Source organism: Vombatus ursinus, unplaced genomic scaffold (genome assembly GCF_900497805.2).
Source record: "Vombatus ursinus unplaced genomic scaffold, bare-nosed wombat genome assembly UNPS02012602.1, whole genome shotgun sequence".
Classification (NCBI taxonomy): domain Eukaryota; kingdom Metazoa; phylum Chordata; class Mammalia; order Diprotodontia; family Vombatidae; genus Vombatus; species Vombatus ursinus.
This window is the reverse complement of record NW_020952380.1, coordinates 1,339,796-1,361,756: the sequence shown is the minus strand read 5'-3', so window position 1 is coordinate 1,361,756 and position 21,961 is coordinate 1,339,796. Positions and strand designations below refer to the sequence as shown.

General features: G+C 36.8%; 1 protein-coding gene and 1 pseudogene across 1 annotated transcript; both read left to right on the top strand.

Moving 5' to 3' along the window:
• Positions 1 to 134: 134 nt before the first annotated feature.
• LOC114040012 (protein-glutamate O-methyltransferase-like) lies at positions 135 to 16,127 on the top strand. The gene is made up of 5 exons (XM_027857995.1): positions 135 to 265; positions 5,100 to 5,205; positions 7,572 to 7,816; positions 11,802 to 11,964; positions 14,405 to 16,127. Exons 1-5 carry the CDS (start codon positions 225 to 227, stop codon positions 15,182 to 15,184), a joined length of 1,335 nt encoding a protein of 444 aa, XP_027713796.1. The 5' UTR covers positions 135 to 224; the 3' UTR covers positions 15,185 to 16,127.
• A 2,525-nt stretch (positions 16,128 to 18,652) lies between these two features.
• On the top strand, positions 18,653 to 21,621 carry LOC114040018 (annotated as a pseudogene).
• The last annotated feature ends 340 nt before the right edge of the window (positions 21,622 to 21,961 follow it).

Here is a 21,961-nt window from a genome sequence, read left to right as displayed (position 1 = left end):
GAGCCTGCGCCTTGCCGGTGTCTGACTGCCCCAGAAGGGGAGGTTGAATAAAGTTTGTTTATTCAAAACAAAGCGTGCTGTCTGTTTGTGGGCGGGGAGGGGGCGGAGCTTGACGTCGCGACCGGTGTCTTATAACTCGTCACAGACCGCGCCTCCTCATCTTTTCTTCGGGTACTCGCCCAGCACCCCGCGGCGGAGGGCCAAGTTGAAGGAGCCGAGTCGCGATGGATTTGCTTCCCCCTCAAATGTCGGCCAAAGATGAAGGGTTCGTTTATCTTTACTCTCTCTTTTTCAGTCCCCTTGCTCCCCCACCCTTGCCCATAGAGAGGGTCGGGCCCTTGACCCCGAGCAGAGCTTGGCCGGTAGCGGAGCGAAGGGGAGAGGATGCGTGCCCCCTCTGGTTCCCAAGCAAAAATTGAGCTGGCATGAGCTCCAGCACAGCGCTGTGTGACTTTGGGCAAGTGCCAGCCTCTCTGGACCTCATTTTGAAGCGCCTCTTTTGAAAAGTTTTCTTTTTCTCCCCTTCTTCCTGCTGGTGGGGTTCTTAGGTTACAGTGTTGTAAAACTCCTGTTACTTTACCAGACCACTTTTCTGAAGTTATTCCCCTTAGTAGAAATAAGTAGATGTAGATGCGATGTAGGGCAAAGAAAATTGGAGGGAAATGTAGGAGACCTAGGTTCTAGTTCTGCCTCAACCGTCCACATAGCTGTGTGACTTTGGGTAAGTCACAACCTCGTCAACACAAGCTTGGGTTATTATTATTGCAGTAGCCTGCTGGTGGGTCTGCCTGCCTCGAGTCTCTCCCTACTCCTGTCCATTCTCCATACAGCCACCAAAGTGATTTTCTTAAATCACAGATCAGACCTTGTCATCCCCCACCTCAGCGAACTCCACTGGCTCACTGTGCCTGTGGGATCAAATATAAGACCCTTTGTTAGGCATTCCAAAGCTTTCATCATCTAGTACTCCCAGCCTCCCCAGTTTTCACTGTCTCCCAGACATCTGGACTGGACATCTTTTCAGGCTGTCCTCCATACTGGAATGCACTTCCTCCTCATTTCTGCTCACTGTTTTAACAAGTAAAATTCCATCTTCTACAGGAAACCTTTCTCAACTCCTCTTAAGTCTAGTGCCTTCCTTCTTTCGATTCTTGACTATTTTACTTGCATATGTCTTATTCATACAGGTTGTTTGCTTGCTTGTTATCACTCCTTAGATTGTGAGCTTGATGGCAAGGATGTTCTTTTGCCTCTTTTTGTATGGCAGTGCCTGGCACATAATTGGTGCTTAATATTTATTGAGTGACTTGAAAACCTCTCCCCGTGTCAGTTTGAAAATGCAATTAAGTTAAGTCATTTATGAAGTTCCTTGTTGCAATACAATTACATGTTCCTGTAAAAATAATAACGGTGAACATTTATAATGTCTTAAACTTTTGCAAAGCATTTAAAATATATTACTTGATCCTATTTTCTCTGAAAAGTTGGAGCAATCATATGCATATTCATTGTATTCATAACTTCTATCTTTTAAAATAACTTAAATTTTTTCAAATGATTATTAATAACCAATATCTTAGAGATTCAGAGTTTCCCCCAGACCCCTTCTTCCAGAGTCCTGACTTTAAGTTCAGTTTTTCTTCAGAAGGACATTACTGATAATGAGATTGCATTGACTCCTGACCCTGGTCAGCCCCAAACCAAGCTTGCAAGTAATTTAATCTAAAGTAGAGAAGCCCGTTGTGTTTACTCATGTTTGGCTGGAGACAGATTCTTTTGTCTAGATGGGCCAAAGTTGGGAGTGGTCTGGTATAGCTGGGGGTGGCATTTTACTCTCTCCAGGGGTGAAATGATGATGGAGTGACACCTGCCCCTGTTGGAAGGGTATATAATGTGTTCACCCTAAATTAAAAGTGAGCTCAGTTCCAAACTGGCTCCCATGCATGGGTGCATACATGCCACCCATTTTGAGAGAAATAAACACAGGTACAACCTAACTCTGAGGGAAAAAAAATTATTTTCAGAACTGTGAAAGAGTGAAGATAATGTAATGGGTATTTATTTAAACACAATGACCAGAATTATCTCAAAATCATTTTCAAAATGGCATTTGCATACTACTCTAGTTTCCCTAATTTATATTCAACATCCTTATGAAATATTATTGTAATTGTAGGCCTAGAGGGTGTCTCAGGGCATCTTGTCAGGGAGACCATTATCATTATGTGTTCCAACCAACGACTTATTTTACAGATGGCAAAAGAGAGGCACAGGAAGGTTTGGTGACATGACCAAAGTGTTACAGGTAGTTCACGTCTCATTGTCCTTCTCCAGTTTTATAGATAAAGAAACTGAAGTTAAAACAGCTTAAAGATAGTGACTTGCTCAAGGTTAAGTGGCTGGGTCTTCAAAGTCTACATCCAGTGTAGTACAGGATGAAAAAATAGAAGATGTGTAATTGAAGCAATCCTAAACCATTTAAGTGAGTCTTTGAAAAAAAAACATAGGAAAGGGGAACATAAAGACTGTAAGTCAGGTGCCAGAGTTTTAGAGAAAGGGAAGAGAGGTCTGCAAAACAACTCTCCAGCCTCATAACACCTTTATATACCCTCTGCTTCAGCCAAACTGGCCTTTTTGCTATTCCTCCATCTCCCATGACTTTGCATGTGCTGTCCCTCATGTGTGGAATACAGTTGTGCTCCCCTTCTACTTAGAAAAACTAGTTTTTCAAGAATCAGCTCAAGCACCATCTTCTTCATAAAGCCTTGTATTTGCCCTCTCTTAACTTCTATTTAATTTATTGTGAACATTTTTTTCTATATATCCCCAGTATTTAGTGCAGTGCCTTGTGTTGATTAATTGAAGTAACATATACATATGAATTAACATATGCTCTGATACTTGGAGTTTTTTTGTTTTTTTGTTTTTTTGGAGACAGTGGGGATTAAGTGGCTTGCCTGGGGTCACACAACTAGTAAATGTCCAAGGTGGAATTTAAACTTGGGTCCTCCTGACTCCAGGGGCCTGTGTTCTTCCCAATGCCCCATCTAACTGCTAGGGAGATTTTAATGCAGAGGGAAGAAAATTTAATTTGGGGAGAAAGATATGGGAAAGGATGGTCCAGGAAGAAGAAACAAAAGAGGTCAAAGATTTGTACATGGATCAGTATTGTGATTTTTTTTTTTAAAGAAGTGGTAGGTCCAACAATTTGCAAGAGAAATCTGGAATTATGCCTAAAGAGTTATAAAACTTTATATACTCTCTGATCCAGAAACAAGTTGTGGTATGTGATTGTGATGGAATACTACTGTGTTGTAAGAAATGATGAACAGGCGGATTTTAGAAAAACATGGAAAGACTTGTGTGAAATAATGAAGAGTGAAATGAGCAGAATGTTGGATCTAGTAACAACAATATTATTTGAAGAATAATTATGAAGAATAACTATGAATGACTAGGGCTATTCTAAGTATTATAAATATTCAAATTAACTAAAAAGCACTTATGAAGGAAAATGCTGTCCACCTCCAGCCAAAAAAGTGATAAATAGAAATATGCATAGTATGGTTTTACATATCTGTATGTGTATGTATGTATATATATATTTGTGTCAAATTGTGTCTTCTAGTTCAGGGTGGGGAGGGAGGGAGACAGCTTGGAACTTAAAATGTCACTGAAAATTAAGTTCAATTTAAAAAAAAAGAAGTGGTAGGTGGATAAGTCAGATGCCAGAGTTTCAGAGAAAGAGAAGTGTCTCTCCAGGGTGAGTATGGTGCAGTTTGGGGTGCTGGGAACCCCAAAATGTAAGGGTGGGGAGGTCTAACAGAAAGGAATTCAAGCACTCAAGCCTTCTTTCAGTCAAAATAGGAAGGTTTATTGTTTTAGAGCCAGCGAGGTTTCTAGTGAATCTGGAACTTAATGGAAGTAAGATTGGTATTTATACACAAATAAAGGACAGTGAAAAGATCTGGATGGGATTTAAGAGTGGTAAATAGCCTGGGGTGAACCAGGTGCCATAGTGAAAGGAGTATTAAGTAGTCTGTGGTGGGCCTAGAGCCACTGTGAAAGGACTGTCAAGTACCTAGGTGCCTTGGGCAAGACAAGTGATCTGTGCTGCAGATTTATATGGGAAAATTCAGGGACTGTGTTGCTTTCAAAGTCATTGGCTTTTCCTTTTGGGGGTTCAGGTCCAATCACACCATCAGGGAAATGAATGGCACATCAGGGATAATAGTATAGCCAGAATAAGTTTCTACTGAAGAGAGCTTCATAGAATCTTGAATTGTTGAATGACTTGAGTGAGGCTTGCAGAGTATAAGAGTTTGCAATTTGTAGTGGAGTTTAAGAAATATGCCAATTCTACCCGAGAGTATGGAAAGGTAGAAGATTGAGCAGCCAGTATTTGGGGAATACCAGAGATCCAGAGTCCTTGGGAAAGGCACATTTCAGTTAATGCAAGGAATGTAAAAGGAAGAGATTGAGCATAAAGGGGAGTTTAATAGTGGAATGGGTGAGCCAAAGGGCATAAAGGAAAGAGCAAGTAGGGAAAAATGGGTGTTTTGAGGTAGGTAATTAGGGCTAGGTCAATAGGAATAAAAGTACTGGGGGACAATATATAGAAGAAGGAATTTGCTTTTAGATCGGTGTCTCTGGATGATTACATTTGGGAGTATACATGTTACCCATAAAGATATGGAAGTACCAAGAAGACAGGTCATTGGAGATTTGCATCTCTTATACACTTGCACAATTAGCTAAAATAGTAGTAAGAAAATGATTAGTTCTACTAGATTCTAAACTCTTAAAGCAGGGACTTTAAAAAAATTTAAATATTTATATCCTCGGTACATTTTATGTAATAAAAATTTGATAAATATTTGCTGAAATAAATTGACTAGCATACCATTCAGCTCTTACATTTTACTACTATATCTCAAAATAGTGTACATTGACATACTAATAATGACATATCAAGTATGTGAAAAGTAATTGTGAAGTGGAGATATATTTTGTAAGTGAAGGGATACCAGATCTATTACTGTTAATATTTTATTATCACTAAATAACATACTAGTGTGTATTACCTCTCTCTTTTTTAGATCTTTTGCATATTTTACAATGAAAAACCGAGCACCACAGATCCTAACAAATGTCATCAATGCATTGCAGCAACATAAAAATGATTTCTTTCAGAAGCTTGGAGAGGTAAGGGTTGTATGTTTAATAATTATCTTTTTGATTAGCCATTAAATAGGAACCTGGCAAATGTTGCTAAATAAGTCTTTTGATTTCAGTCTTCTCTTTTAATAACAGATGTAATGATACTGATCTGTTTTTATTAAAGTCTTACAAATGGTGATTAGTTTCTAAGATTATGCCATAACAGCCTGTTTATCCCATAACGTAGCTGTATTGTAACTCTTAGTATTGGCCCGAGTTCTGACTGGTGGGAACTTCCTTCTGCCTCCTTTTTAATATCCTTTCATTTCCCAGTATCTCTCTTCTCAGGCTCCAACTGCTCTCATGATTCACTAAATATGCTAAGGATCATTGAGTTAGAACTGGGAGGGACCTTAGAGACCTCTACTTTAATACCCTCTTTTTTTAGATGAGAAAAATCTCTGAGAGGTTAAGGACTTTTCCAGGATCATGATGCTTACGGGATCATCTTCCTACCCCTTCTAATATACTCATTGAAAATCCCAAGTTGGAACTCTGAACGCATATTTTTCTCCATAGAAACTATTTTATGTGGTTTTATGATGTTTTATGTGGTAGTTATTATATAGTGCTGTTGGTAAAGTAAATGTACAGTGAGTATTTTTCAAGGTTATGTCCTGGGCTTTCTTCTCTTTGAAACTCTTATGCTAAGCTGTTTTCTTTATGAGATTTTCCTCTAAAATTATCATTTCTTTTCTAGTTCTTTCTTTTAGCACTCTCATTTCATTCATTATATCATTTTTAAACCCTTGCTTTACTTCTTCTAAGAATACTAATTGAACTTGTAGTGCTTGTACGTATTTTGGAGTTACTCTTTTCTGGGTTTGGGTCTTAAGTATTCCTAATGCCATAATATCTCTTTATTGTGGCAGTCTTTTTAATTTTCATTTTTCATCCTTACTTCCCAGACTGGGACTTTTGGGTTAGGGCCAGGTTCTAGGTACAGCTGACAGGACTGTCATGGCCTAGTTTGTCCCAGCCTTGGATTATCTGAGAACCTATTACTTTTCTGGGAAATGAAGGCTCTGTTTTTTAGGAATTATAAGGGGTGGCTTGTATGGGAACTGCCAACTTTCATTGTTCTTCATGCAATCTGATTTAAAACATGTCAGATGCCCTCTCCACTTCTATATTTCTCATCAGGAAAGAATTATTAAGAATTTTTTTTTTTAAACCTCACAGATGAACCATCCTTTTTCATGACAAAGTATGCTTCTTCTTGATAGATAAACAATTTTGGGGCACAGGCCAGTTTCTCTCTCTTTTTTTGGGGGGGAGCATATTGCATTTTGGCCTCTAATTCCTTCTCCTTATTGAACCTTTCACAATTTGAGTTGATTTTTGCTGATAATGTAAATTGCCTTCTCCTGGATGTTTATGAGTTCTCTCTTGACATGGTAGCTCTAGATTTTATCAGCTCTGTTTCTGAGTTAGTTAAATTAGGTTTCTGTTCTTCATCTCTTCATTTTTTGTTCATCTCTACCCCTCAGAGAATTTACTACTTCTTTGAGATTTTCCCCTGTCCTTTCAACATTATCAATTGTTATTTTCATAGTCTTGTATTCTTCCTTTAGTAACAACAGTCTTAAGAGCTACCAGATATTTCCTTATATCTCCTAGAGAGACAATGTAGTATAATGGACAGTGTTGGTCTTGGAATCAGGGTACAAATTCTGCCCTAGGCAAGTCACTTAAATGACTGCGTTGTATTTTCCTCATAGTATAATACCTGTGGTTCCCTATTTCATCAAGTTATTTTGAAGCCAAAGATGAGATACTTTATGTAAAATGCTTTGTAGACTTTAAAGTTCTATATAAAATCCTATATAAATGTAAGTTATTAGTGCGATTCTAAATCTCTGGAAGTTTCTAGCATATTTCGTCCTCTCTTCTAGGGGTATAGTTGCTAATATTGTAGTCTTTATTTTCTTACAGTTATTTCCTTTTGCTTTCTTTTATCCCATAGTATCTATTCATTGGATTTGTTTTTCTTTTTTGCTTATATTGTACGGTCTTTCCATTAATCTTCTAGTGATTTATTTCCTTTTATTCTCTTATTTGTCACATATCTTTGAGGGAGACGGCGCCAGGTTTCATCCCAGACACACAATTCACTATCTTGGTTACTACCATCTGGTACTTATGTATATTTATATGAAAACTGCACAAATAGGAACTGATTTGGAACTTCGGAATTCTAGATTGGAACATGGTTCATTCTAAACAGCTTTTGGCAATTGTAAAATCCAGGACCCTCAAAAAGCAATTTTGTTTTTTGAGTTTCAGGTGCTTAAAAACATAATTTAATATGAATACAATTTGTGAAAGGTATTTTTTCTTCTCTTTTCCAGGTAGGCACTGGAGCAGAAAAGAAATTTATCTCTCTTCTTTCTAAGTTACTAAATGAACTACAAACTGATGAACCATTACTACCTTTGACTGATAACTGCATTGATACTGATATATGGAACCAATACCTGAAATATCACCATAGTCTTTTAAATGAAAACAATAAAAAAATAAGCTGGTTTCAGTCTCCTTGGTTGTATGTAGAATGTTACATGTATCGTAGAATTCATGAAGCGTTAATGCTAAGGTAAGTTAATATCTTGTCAAAAACTGCTTGGACCTATAAAAACTAGGTGGTTGGATTGTATTAGTGGGAATATAAGTGAGTTTCAGGAAGTTTTCAGATGCATATTTCTTTAAAATTATGTCATAAATATATTACAACTGTGCTATGTTTCACTGAAAGGTTTATACTTTGAGACTGTGCCTGGCATTCCATTTTAAAATTCTTGTAAATATTGATTACTTTGCTTATTTTGTATTAAAGGTTTATTTTCCGACAGAGTCCAAATTCATAGCTTTTGGCCAAATGTCAATGCAAGACTTAGAGTATAGATACAATCTGACTTTTTAAAATAATTAAACATAAAAGCAAAACAGTAAATTTATTTTTTTTTTGGTTTGTTTTTGTGTTGTTTTTTTTTTTATTTTTAGGCAGTTGGGGTTAAGTGACTTGCCCAAGGTCACACAGCTAGTGAGTATATGAAGTGTTTGGTCAGAGGCCGAATTTGAACTCAGCTCTTCCTGACTTCAGGGCTGGTGCTCTATCTACTGCACCACCTAGCTGCCCCCAAAACAGTAAATTTCTAACAGTAAAAAATAGGCAATGTTTCAGCATTCATTTCATGAAAGAAAACATCAGACCAGTACATCACTGTGTCATTTTCATTGTACTGTCTGAAGTCCAGCCACTCCAAAAAAAAAAAAAATACTAGAAGTCGTGACATCTTTCACATTTGTTAATGTTTCCTATTTCCCAGCACCCTGGTTCAAACCTTCTTCCTGCTTCCATTCTCTTTCTTATCCATCTTTATTCCTTTCCAGAATATCTGGAAGTAGCAGAGTATCTGAAAACAGTATCTGAAAAGTATCTCATGGACGTTCTGGCTAATCACCCCTTTGGTCACATGTCTTCATGCTATTGCCTTCTGAATAAAATTCTTTTGTTTACTCTTCACATTCCTTCCCACAACCTTGTTAACATTTGTTCCTTTTGAGCCTTAGCAGAAAGTACTGTCTTTCATGTTCTCTGTGCTGTATATGTAGCCAAACTGGACACCTTGCTGGGCTCTTCTCTGCCTTTGCATCTCCCCCACTGCCAAGCATAGTACTCTGCATATAGTACGCTCACTATAAGTAAACAAATACAGTATATAACATGGTTTACAAAATGATTTACATGTTATCTCATTTGCTTCTTATAACAACTCTGTGAGGTATGTCAGTTTTACAGATGAGAAAACTGAGGCAGAGAGTGTTTAAGTGACTTGTCCAGGATAACACAGCTAGTAAGTGTTCTGTTCTTCCTGGTTCCAAGCCCAGCACTTTCTAGTATACCATCTTGTTGATGTTGAGAAGAGTCTGGTCTCATATCTAACTTTTTTTTCACACAGCTAATCCTAATTTCTGCCTTTGATGTTTTTTTTCCTGTTGTTAAAGTGCTTTACTCATGGACTTCAAAGAATTTAGATATTCAATGGAGTCTACCCTTTCTCCTTCATTATTAAATTTTGTTGGCTATAATTAATTTGCTCCTTAGCTTGCAACATTACTCATCAAACCATTTTCTAAATGATACTATAGATTCACATGTTCATAATTGACATGACAATCTGCAGTGCTGAGTGAACAAGTAAAAAAATTTTAAAGGAATCTTGTGTTATTGATTCAGAGCTCTTTGAAGGAATGAACTAAAGAGATGGGAGTTCAGTAGACTTGTTTATATTTTGACCCTAGACTATTTGGGGGGTGAGGATGGAAACTACTATCCTTTAGCATTTCTGTAGGGCCTAATGGACCAACATTAATTTTGTAATGGTTATTTATCTGTAAGTCAGAGGTGAGAATCAAAAATTTCTTAGTCATTTATTGTAAGAAGTACTTTTCAGATACTGAAAAGTGACAACAGAATGTTATTTTGAATTATATAAACAAATAGAAAATAAGTTAAACATGCAAACGGATTTTTTTTTCAAAGTCACATTGAGAATTAATATACTTATTCTAGTCATACTGTCATCACCAAAAACATTGTGAAATTCCTCTTTTGGAATTGCCTTCAGAACAGCTTATGAGTCGTACAAGAAAAGTCTCACTATCTTATGGTCATGCCTCAATTTTGAAACAAGATGGTATTACTCAGTTCGATCCACCCTGCCTTATTTACCAGACTTGGCTCCAAAGGACTTTGGCTGTTTTCCAGAAATTAAATCTACCATCAGAATATGAAGATCTGCCACCATTGAAAATATTCAAAAGACTGTGTCATGGGCTCTGAAGAAAGTACCAAAAGAGGAAGTTCAAAAAGTATTTTGAGCAATGATAACATCATTGGAATAAGTATATATTTCTCCTAATTTGACTACTTTGAAGGAGAAAATATTCATTTAGATATGAGAGGGGAAGACTCTCAGGGTTTTTGGCCAAAATAGAAACAGTTGCTATTTACATTGAGTCTGAGCCAATCATGGCCAACAGTGATCAAAAAGGGTTTCCACTTGTACCTATTGTTGGCCAGTGTATGAGAGCCTGAGTGATTTGGGGTTAAGGTTGGTCTTTAAGAAAGGAAAAAAAACAGGTTGCAGAGATTAAAATTTACTTTCCTTTTGGGCAGAGCACCTGCTGGTAAGGGGTGTGAATACCCTACATGGACTGAGGGAAGGGAAAGAAAGGAAAGAGAAAGATATATTGCCCAACTGGCCACTTCCAGTTTGGTCCCCAGTGGGCAGTTCCTTTTTTACTCATGGAGGTTGTTGTTTGTCCTTCCATTCTTGAAGAGGACATGACCTCAGGGAGGTGATGCCATGACATGCAAGTGAATTGGACTTAAGTGAGGGAGGTTTGTGCAAAGTCACTAGCATCACTTTCTCCTCTAAAGCCATTTGGGTCCAGTGGCCAGATTTTTTTTTTCTTTTTGACCAGGTAAAAAGGCCATTCTCTGCCTCATTTCTCATTAAGCCTTAATCACTGAATGGTCATTGCCTTGGTCAACCTGAGTCCTGTTAAAGACCCTAGCTTGAAAAGGCCGAGGTCTCTACATCCTGGGCCATTTCCAGTTGTCCTGATCTATGTCTGGCCACGGGACCCAGATGGCTCCAAAGGAGAAAGTGAGGCTGGTGACTTTTTTAAATCCAATTCACTTGCATGTCTTGGCATCACCGCCCTGATGTCATGGTCCTCTTCAAGAATGAAGGACAAACACTAACAGCAACTCAAATCAGTCACATTACTTCCTTGTCACAACTTATACGCCATAAACTTTCAATTTTTCATCTGAATCTAAAGGGGGATCCATAGTATGGATAATTAAGGAATAGAAGATAACCCCCAAATCTTTTGTACTTGACTTTGAAATATCAACATTTTTTTTCTTCAGATTTAGCTTTCTATTTATTTTCTTTGGTTAACACTAATCTTATTTCTCCATAATCTGTTATGAGATGGCCCAGGAAATAATTGATGTCAAGCATGGGGATGAGGAGATGGGAGTAACCAATTTGGAATTTTAAATTTTTCAAAGATAACCTGCCCGTGGGTAATCAAAACTTGACCGTATAATGAAATTAAGGCAGCTAGGTAACCAAGTAGATAGTGTTGGATTTGGACTCAGGAAGACCCCAGTTTGAATTTCTCCTGGAAGACTTAAGTTTTCTGACAGTGGGCAAGTCAGTTAACCCCTTTCTGTCTTAGTTTTCTCATCTGTGAAATTGGAATTATAGTAGCACCCACTCACAAGTTTTTATCTGAAGAACTTGGCAAACAAGGAGAAAACACCAAATTACTCAATATTTTATATTGGGAAAGGGCTGTGATTTGTCAGAGTAAGTTTTTAGGATTATCCATAGAAGATTTCAGTTTTCAAGAAGTTTTATGTTTCTCAGCCTTTATTAAGTTTAAGATTTGACTATTGAATTACTAGAATAATATTAACAACTTTAAAATATAGCATCGTGATTATTTTTACACTTTGTTTCTGATTATTTTTACACTTTCTGTTTTGTCCCCATTTTTAGTTCACCATCCAGTGACTTGGATGTGTTTAAAGAACCAAAAGAACAGAATTTCTTGGAATCACAGGAAGCTATTAGGAGTTTATGTAGTTACCTAGAAGGGTTAAATAAGATTGAAAACCTAGACGAAAATCAACTGAAGGATGAGTTTTTTAAACTCTTGCAGGTAAATGTTACTCTGTTCTCTCTTCTTCCGTATGTATGTGTGTGTGTACATATATAAATATATATAATACAAATATTTATTTATTTCTAGTTATAAAAATTAATAATTTTTTACATATTTATAAATATATTTAAATTTGCCAAGTCATTTAAGGCCAATCGTACATATTTAGAATGGAAAAACAAAAGAGGTTCCTGACTTTAACCTCACAATTTAATAGATTTACATCTTCATTTCTCAAGTTTGTCTGATAATACTCAATCTGAAAGAACGATACTTCAGGAGTTGAATTTTATACATATGACAAGTTCCAACATTAATTTTAACTCTTGCTTGGGCCATGGAATCACTATAAATTCAGATCAAAACAGCAAGATCTTTCCTACTTATAACTCATTGCAGTTATTTAGATGCTTTAGTATTAATCACTAGCCTTAGATCTCTCATTGCTTCCATTGAGCTTCTGACTCTGTTTCTCTGAAAGCACCCATTTAAGGTTTGTCCAAGGATACAACAAACCTAGGAACGAAACTTAGAAATTTATAATAGGTTTGGACATAATTGTTATTAATATCAACTTATTATCACAATAAATTAGCTTGCAAATGAAAATTTAGTAGGCCTTCAAAACACAAAAGTAAATTTGTTCGAAACCTCTAAAGTGATAGATATCTCTCTTACTAGACCCTAAACCAAAAGAAATCTTTAACTTTGGAATTTATCTGGACAAAGAAAATAACCACCACCAGTTATACCAGACACTCCCAGCCTTTGCCCCTCTAAACAAAAGGATCGGTCTCTAGCCAAGCTTGAGTAGATTACAATGGTTTTCCTTACTTTAGATTAAATTACTTGCTAGCTTGGGTAGGGGCTGACCAGGATAAAGAGAGTCAGTGCAATCTCATTATCAGTCATCTCCTTCTGAAGAAAAACTGAACTTAAAGTCAGGACTGTGGAAGAAGGGGGCTGGGAGAAGCTCTGAATCTCCAAGATGTTGGTTATTAATAATCATTTTTCACAATATACCCACACACACACATATATAATCTTATTCCCTTATTTCAAGGAGTTTATAATCTAGTTGTGGGGGGCGTTTTTAAAAATAAATAAAATAAGGGATTTACATAAAATTTCAAGATGAAATATTTTGAAGATACTGTCTAATAATATTGATAATTGAATATTGTAGGTAGTAAATGACTTAAAACTATCAGTCTTGGCAGAATACATTTTACATTAACCTGGAGTTCATTTTCCATTTTCATCTCAGATTAATATGCTTGTAACTACATCTGAATATATATCTGTGATCTTATTAGTGTGGATCCTCTTTGCATCAGTGCAAATTATAACCTAGCTATATATTGTTATCACATATAATTTACTCATATCTTCCCATAAACCCTCTATAGAAGAGGCGTCTACCCTTCTTTGATCCTTACTGTATTTTATACATACTAGTACAGTATGTGGGCTTGTTTAAGCTTCCCATTTTTTGCTACCAGTTTTGCTTAGTGCCCCCATACTACCACACTAGTCAATCAAAACCAAGGAGCAAAGGAGAGGGGAGTTTCCATGAAACTTTTATTTTTTTTTAATGTCCAGCATTACCGTGAAAGACTAGTATGATAGTTTACATTGACTACTGAGAGGCAGAGAACCTGAGTTCAAATCCCGCCTCAGATACTTAGTAGCTATGTGACCCTGGGCAAGTCACTTAACCACAATTGCCTCCAACAAAACAAATACATGGGATATTGAAAATTAACTTTTTGTTTGTTTGTTTTAAGGCAGTTGGGGTTAAGTGACTTGTCCAGGGTTACACAGCTAGTAAGTGTCAAGTGTTTGGTCTGAGGCCGGATTTGAACTCAGGTCCTCCTGACTCCAGGTCCAGTGCTCTATCCACTGTGCCACCTAGCTGCCCCTGGGTTTTTCCTTACAAACAAAACTACTCAATTCTAATTGAAATGGTCTACAATGATAAAGTATTAATACCATTGTGTGTTACTTTATTTTTGTTGGAGGTAGGTTTAGGAGTAAATAGAAATATTTTTAAAATAATATTTTAAACAATTAGTTATTTGAGCCTTTTAAAAATTGTTTTAATCAGTTTTCAGTATCTTAACAACTGCTCAGAACAAATAAATGGGGAAAATTTTGCTTTTCCACAGTATAGCAGTGGATTGACTGGCTGGATTTTTTCTTTTGAGTCTGTTTTTCTAATTTCAGAACAATTAGTTCAAAAGTGAAAAATGCCATCAGTCAAACTGAAATATTGTCGATGGCATAGCAAAACCATTCTTCATGTGAAGATTAGTTAATGTCACCTTTGAATTGTATGGGGGAACCATCATGTCTTTTGCCACTAAAGATGTAGCCTTTGAAGTATTTGAATTTTTTTCTAGCTAATGAACAACAATTATTTTGTACTTTTTTTCAGATTTCGTTATGGGGAAATAAGTGTGATCTGTCACTTTCAGGTGGTCAGAGCAGCTCTCAGACATCTAGTCCACTGACTGTTTTGGAAGACCTGAAACCTTTCATTTTAGTGAATAATATGGACTACCTTTGGTCACTACTTATAAACAGAAAGAAAATGAGGCAGGAGACATTTTCTGTTACTAGAGTGGATTTTGTCCTGGATAATGCAGGATTTGAACTTGTTACAGATTTGGTAATGGCAGACTTCCTGTTAGCATCTAAGCTGGCTACTGAGATCCACTTCCATGGAAAAAGTATTCCCTGGTATGTTTCAGATACTAATAAAAATGACATAAATTGGGTGATTGAACAATTAAAAGCTGCTAATACCAAGTGTATGTCTGAGTGTGGGATTAACTGGGAACACTATTTTAAAAAGCATTCATGGGTTTACCACGATCATATGTTTTGGACTCTGCCTTATGAGTATTGTGCTATGTCTCAGGTTGCTCCTGACTTGTATGCTGAACTACAGAAGTCAAATTTAATTCTTTTCAAAGGTGATTTGAACTATAGGAAATTAGTAGGAGACAGAAAATGGGGGTTTACTGTTCCATTTCATCAGGCTTTGAATGGCTTCCATCCGGCACCTCTCTGTAGCATTAGAACAGTAAAAGCTGAAGTTCAGGTTGGTCTGGCACCTGGGCAAGGGGAACAGGTTGCAGTTACTGATCCTCAGTGGATGAACATTGGAAAATATGGTGTATTTCAGTTTGATGGGCACTTTGATTTGGCTTAGGGGATTTTTAAACCTTCAAAGAAAAACTCTAACATAGCACATTTCCTTCCCACAAAAGTAATTTTAAAATTTTACTACATTGAGGGATTGGGGTTACCTTTTGAAAGCTTACCCTTTCAGTTGTTTTTATGTACTGATGTTGCTGATTAAGGTTCTTTTAGGTTTAGCTGCTTTGGGAGTCTTAAAAGACATTTCATTTCTTATTATTCATTGAAGTTTTATGTCTATCCATTATTTCAAGTGGTTCAAAGAAGCTACTTAAGATAAATGTAAAAATTGTATTTTGCTTTTATAGCTAAATACACTTAGATTTCCATATAATTATTGCCATTTGAAAGTATAGTAAGCTACATGTTATTTAATATTTTGGGAAATGTTGACATTGTTTTTATGTTGCATCTTATGGTGGCATAAATTTTAATTTATCTGCCCTTAGGGTGAATTTCTTTAAATTGTGATGTTTGAACCACGGGAAAGTAGAAAATTAACTTGAGGCAATTCCTTTTGTACTTGAATTTCTTAATGATAGTAGCCTGCATTCATATGCGTTCTTTGTTCTTTATGCATGCATTTCATTTTTTTTTAATAAAGTTTGTTGAATTACCAAAAAAAAAATTAAACAGACTGGGAACGATATGTATTATTGAAGAATGTGACTTCTTTTTCATGTTTATGAATTATATCCATGAAACTAAGAGATATTTTGATGAAATTGTCTTTGTAAATGAACAAATTGCTTTTCTGGAATTTATGTTCTACCTGCTAATTGGTTATAATAGACTTTGCTCCTGATTGAAATAGCATTTATTCTCATGCTTTGAATTTGGAAGGATATCTTAGTTGTTTTAGAAAGTATAACCACTTTACCACATTGGTTTGAAAAAATACAACTGAATTTGTTTTCTGGGGCTTTGCTAATAAAATAAATTACATTAAAATTCCATTTGGTTTTGTTTTCCATACAAGAGAGTTAAAAATAGACAGTTAAAAAACCAAATCAATACAGGGAACTAATAATGCATCAGAAACACAAAAGCAGATCTTATACAATACAATTTCCATGAGATTGGTTTAACTTCCTTTCTTCCTACATAGCTGAAAAACAAATTCTGCATCAACACTATATATGTAAAATAATATCTAATTTCTTTCTTCTCTGTATATTTTCATTTATGTATGGTTCTTTTCAGAGATAAGTTATTGTGCAGTATATTACATTTTGTTAAGAGAATAACCACAACAGCAGCTTTTAACAGTTTGGTTAAACGAAGTATAATACTTAGAATGAACTTGAAAACTATGAAGTTATTTTTTACTTTACAAACTTCAAAGTTTTCTGAGTTTGCCAATTTCTAAACAATATAAATTGTTATAATAAAATTTGCATTTGACAAAATAGTATTTTCCTGTTCCTAAGTTATGTAGCATGTGGCATGACCTTGGTTCTTTTTAAATAATCTTATTGACTCAGTTCTCTATATATTTTAGAAATGAGTCCTTTATCAGAGACTCTGGTTGTAAAAATTATTTCCCGGTTTTCTGTTTTCCTCCTAATTTTGGATGCATTGGCTTTGTGCAAAAACTTTTCAATTTAATGTAATCAAAGTTATCCATTTTGCATGAGTCAAATTTATAAAAATACAAGTCATTCCCCAATTGACAGTCAAAGGATATGAACAGGCAGTTTTCAGAGAAAGAAACTAAAACTATAGTCATATGAAGAAATGTTCTAAATCACTATTGATTAGAGAAATGCAAACTCTGAGGTGCTACATCACACCTATCAGATTGGCTAACATGACAAAACAGGACATTGATAAATGTTGGAGAAGATGTGGGAAAATTGGAACACTAAGGCATTGTTGAAGTGGTGAAGTGATCCAACCATTTTGGAGAGCAATTTGGAACTCTGCCCAAAGGGCTATAAAAATGTGCATACCCTTTGACCTAGCAATAGCATTTCTAGGGCTGTATCCCAAAGAGATCATAAAAACGGGGAAAGGACCCACATGTACAAAAATATACCAGCTCTTTTTGTGATGGTGAAGAATTGGAAATTGAAGGGATGCCCATCAATTGGGGAATGGCTGAACAAGTTGTGATATACGAATGTAATGGAATACTGTTGTGCTATAAGAAATGATGAGCAGGCAGACTTGAAAAAAACCTGGAAAGACTTGTATGAACTGATGCTGAGTGAAATGAGCAGAACCAGAACATTGTACACAGTAATAGCCACATTGTTGCGATGACTGACTTTGATAGAGTTGGCTCTATACAGCAATGCAAGAATCTAAGACAACTCCAAAATACTCACAATGGAAATTGCTATCCACATCCAGAGAAAGAAGTATGGAATCAGAATGCAAATGGAAGTATAGTATTTGCTCTCCTTTTCCTTTGTTTTGTTTTATGGCTTCATTGTCATGGTTCCTCCCATTAGTTCTAATTGTTCTTTACATCATAACTAATGGGAAAATATGCTTAAGATAAATGTAGCAGTAGAGCCTATATCAGGTTGCACGTCTCTTGGGCGGGGCGTAGGGGAGAGGAGAGGAAAGGGAAGAAAATTAAAACTCAAAATCTTGTGGAAGTGAAAGTTGAAAACTAAAAATAAATTATCAAAACAAAAATCTTATTGATGCTCTTTTCCTTTTTTTTTTTACAACACCGTCTTTTCCTATTATTATACCCTGCTTCAACTGACACCCTCTTTTGTCAGTATAGTCCCACAAAACAAATCAATACATTGCATATATCTGGATATGTATGCCCCATTTTGTACCTCTTATCATCAGACAGGAGGCATGCTTCATCATCAATCTTCTGAAGTCATGATTTCACCCTTGTTTTTTAAAATGTTTTAAAAACTTGACAAGCATTAACAGACATGAATTCTTACACATTAAAAAACAGGAAAAAAGTATATGAATTTGTGACTATATTAATGCAGTTTTGGGTTCTATCAACGCTGCCTTGCTTGTCTGTTTCTCTTTCTGAATTTCTTTTGTTTCATTGACAACCTTTTAGATCACTATCGCCCTCCCCTATTCTCTCTGTAACATTCTCCCCCACCCCACAAAACACTGTCTCATAATAAATAAGTTTTATGAAGCAAAACAAATACATATCTTTGCCAGGTCTGAAAATAGATGCTTTATTCTATACCTGTACTCTAGTGAAATATAAAATTTTTGAGCATGTATTCTTGATGTGTACTAATACAGTAATTGTACATTTAAAAATTGCAGAAATTAAAAGAATGAGATAAAGATGAAAAAAATATTTGATCTTACATAGGTAGCGATAAGTTTATTGAGTAGGGAATGTACTTTAGGAAATTCATTGGCAGCTGTGTGGAGAGTAGATTAGGGTGGGGAAGATTAGGAGCCTTGCAGTAGTAGTCCAGGTGAGAAATTAGGAGGGACTAACCTGGAATAGTGGTTATGTGAGTGGAGAGTGACAGACATGGGAGAGGAGGCACCTGATAGGATATGTGAATATAAGGTGAGGGAAAGTGTGAAGTCAAAGATGGCAGGTTATGAGAACCTGAGTGCTAGAAGGATGGTGGTGACTTTAACAGCAATGGAGACATTTGGAAAACGAAAAGTGTCGGGGGAAGGTGATGTAATGTTATTTGTAACCCATCTCTATCAATGGCTGGTCATCATTTATGACTCACTTTTTACCATGAAAATAAAAAGAACAGGGCCCTTACTGTCTCCAAAAGCGGAACTCTTTCCAAGGGGATATCTGATGGAGCCAGGAGGTGATATAGAGCGTGGCGATTAGTTAGATCCCTCAGAGTGGTCATAGTCTGACACCCTAAAGAAGGTAGGGGCAGCCAGGTGGCGCAGTGGATAGAGCAAAGGCCTTGGAGTCAGGAGGACCTGAGTTCAAATCCAGCCTCTGACATGACACTTACTAGCTGTGTGACCCTGGGCAAGTCACTTAACCCAGGTTGCCTCACCAAAAAGCAAAAAAAAAAAAAATTCCACAGTTCTTTACTTTTAAAGTTATGTTCCTTTATAGTATTGTAGTCATTGTCCAAACTGTTCCAGTTCTGCTCACTTCACTTTGCATCAGTTCACACTGATCTTGGGGTTTTTTTAAACCATCCCTATGTGTTAGATGATTAGTTGGACCCCTATTTTATTCCAATCAGTATTAATTGGTTTGATATGATTTCATAGGGGTTGTGATTATAAGTTCTGTATATTAGGCCCCAGAGCTGTGAACTACAGATTGTAAATTTACTTGTTTAATCATAGGAAGCATAGGACTTCCACCCTAGTTTTTCTTGGTTATAGAGACCAAGCCCAATGTAGCAGAAGTGACTCAATGACATGGAAAGTCCCCCAGCTATTTTTGTTGCCCCTCTGTCCGTTATCATCCATCTATTGCCAAACATGGGAAGATGGCCATGAGCACTGTTTGCCAGCCTGTGACCTGCCTGTCTATTGGCCCATTGGCCCATGTAGATGTTTTGATATCTGTTTATCAGCCCGGCCAATAAGTCTACTTGTCAGCTTGGTAGGACCTCCTGAAAGATCAAGATTCTACTCATTGGTTCATTTGTCAGTCAATCAGATTCTGTGTTTTGTGGAGACCCTTCTGGAGAATCAAGGTCAAGATCTATCAACCAATGAGACTCTGTATTTTACTGTGCCTCTTCTGTATCATCTGGGTATCAAGCACCATAAAATTAAGGCCCTAGAGGAAGGGGACATCTTACATTGTGAGGAAAATCTCAGGTCCACTCCATTATAAGGGTCCATGGACCCTTTAATAAAGTGCTAGAAGCTCAGAGCTCTGCCTCAGTTTCTTTTATTGTAGGTTGAACAATTTTGGACCCCACACCTATCATCATTTTTATGGTATTATAATATTCCATTTTATTATACCATAATTTGTGAAGCCATTCCCCAATCAATGAACAAATCCTCTTTTTTTCCTTTTCTTTGTTACAACAAAAGTATTATGTTTTGTATGGATGGATCCTTTCCGTCTTTGATCTCTTTGAGTTATGTGACTAGTAATGGGATTGATCAGTCAATGAGTAATACATATATTTAGCAACTTTTGGGGTACATTTCCAAATTTCCTTTTTTCATAGTTGAATTAATTCACAGTTCCACCAATAGTACATTAGTAAGTCTATCTTCCTCATATCCTCTCCAACAATTGTCATTTATGTTTTTTGTCATCTTCTCCAGTTTGATAGGTTTGAGGTGGACATTGTCTCATACTTCACCGAAAAAACTGAGAATATTCCCCCTTCATCCCTCCTTTCACACCACTCAGACATCTTCCTCCTTTATCTTGCACTCCGGTCTTAGATAAGGAGATGGTCTTTCTTCTTGATAAGGCAATCTCTTCTACAAGCACCCTTGATCCCATTTCCTCCTGACTTCTCTAGCAGATTTCCCTCTCTATCAGCCACACTCTCTAATCATCAATCTCTATTTACCAGCTCCTTCCTTACTGTCTGCAAGGCTACCTATGTCTTCCCTTTTCTTAAATACCTCCCTATTTCTCCTCCCCTTTGTGATTAGACTTGAAAATGCTACCTACACTCCCTGCCTCCACTCCCTCTCCTCTCTAGTAAACCCTTTGCAATCTGACATCTTATCCCATCATTCGGCTGAAACTGCTCCTCTCCAGAGTTGCCAACCCCTATCCTATACTATCTCACTTGATGATCTCATCAGCTCTTGTCCAATTATCATCTCTATGAAGATGATTTCTAGATCTGTATATCCAGGTATCTCCAGAGCTCCAGTTCCACATCACCTCCTCAATCCAGATGTCCCATAGGGATCTCAAAATTAACATAGCCAAATCAGAGCCCCAACAGAAGTGGCACTAGTAAATCCCCACACCCTGAAAGAACCTAAGTCTCTTGGGTGGCATAACTTGTCAGAAGTAATGACAATGGCAACAGGCCCTTCATAGTCTCCCTGTTAATCTGTAATGGCAACATGTAAAAGATCCTTCTGAATGCCCACCATTAATCTGGACGAAGCAGTATCAAGCGTTCATAATGCAACAGCCCTCCTCATTCAGACACCCCAAGATAGTAACATAACTTCTGAAATAGATCCCCAAAGCACTGGAGAAAAGAACAGCTTAGTTTGAAGATTATATGGAAAGACAGAAGGAAAAGCATCTTGAAGAAAAACTGGCCAGATCTGGGACTGGTCAAGAAGGCCTGAAAACAGCCTCCCCTTCCCCAAAGGAATTTCTTTTTAAACACTCAAAAAGTGTTCAGTTAACCTCAGAGAAATAAGAGTTATGGAAAAAGAGGGCATCTTCTCTGCCAAATTTTTTAAAGTTCCACCCCTGCCCCCCCCATTCTTGCTGCTGTCTCACTTCCTCAACATTTTTTAGGAATTTAAATCAGAAGATGTCTCACCACCTCCACCAGCAACTTCTAGGGAAGTAGAACTGAGAATCTCACCAAACAGCAGACTGTGTAGAAGAGTTATTGGAGGAAGGTCTTGGATCTCACAATGGCTCACGTGACTTGTATTCCTTTGTCATGTAAATGCTGTGTTCCTAGTTCAGTAAAATAAAAGTATAGACAATTATATTTATACCCTGGGGATCAGCTTAGGGAGCATGTCAGACTGGTTCACATATTTTCTCTAGCTATTAGCTAGTGAGTTCTCTAATGATGCACTTAGCACAGTGCCCGGCACTTAGCATGCCTAATGTTTATTGATTGATTGGCCGATTATTGATTGATGACCAATACATATTACCTTTCCTACCCTC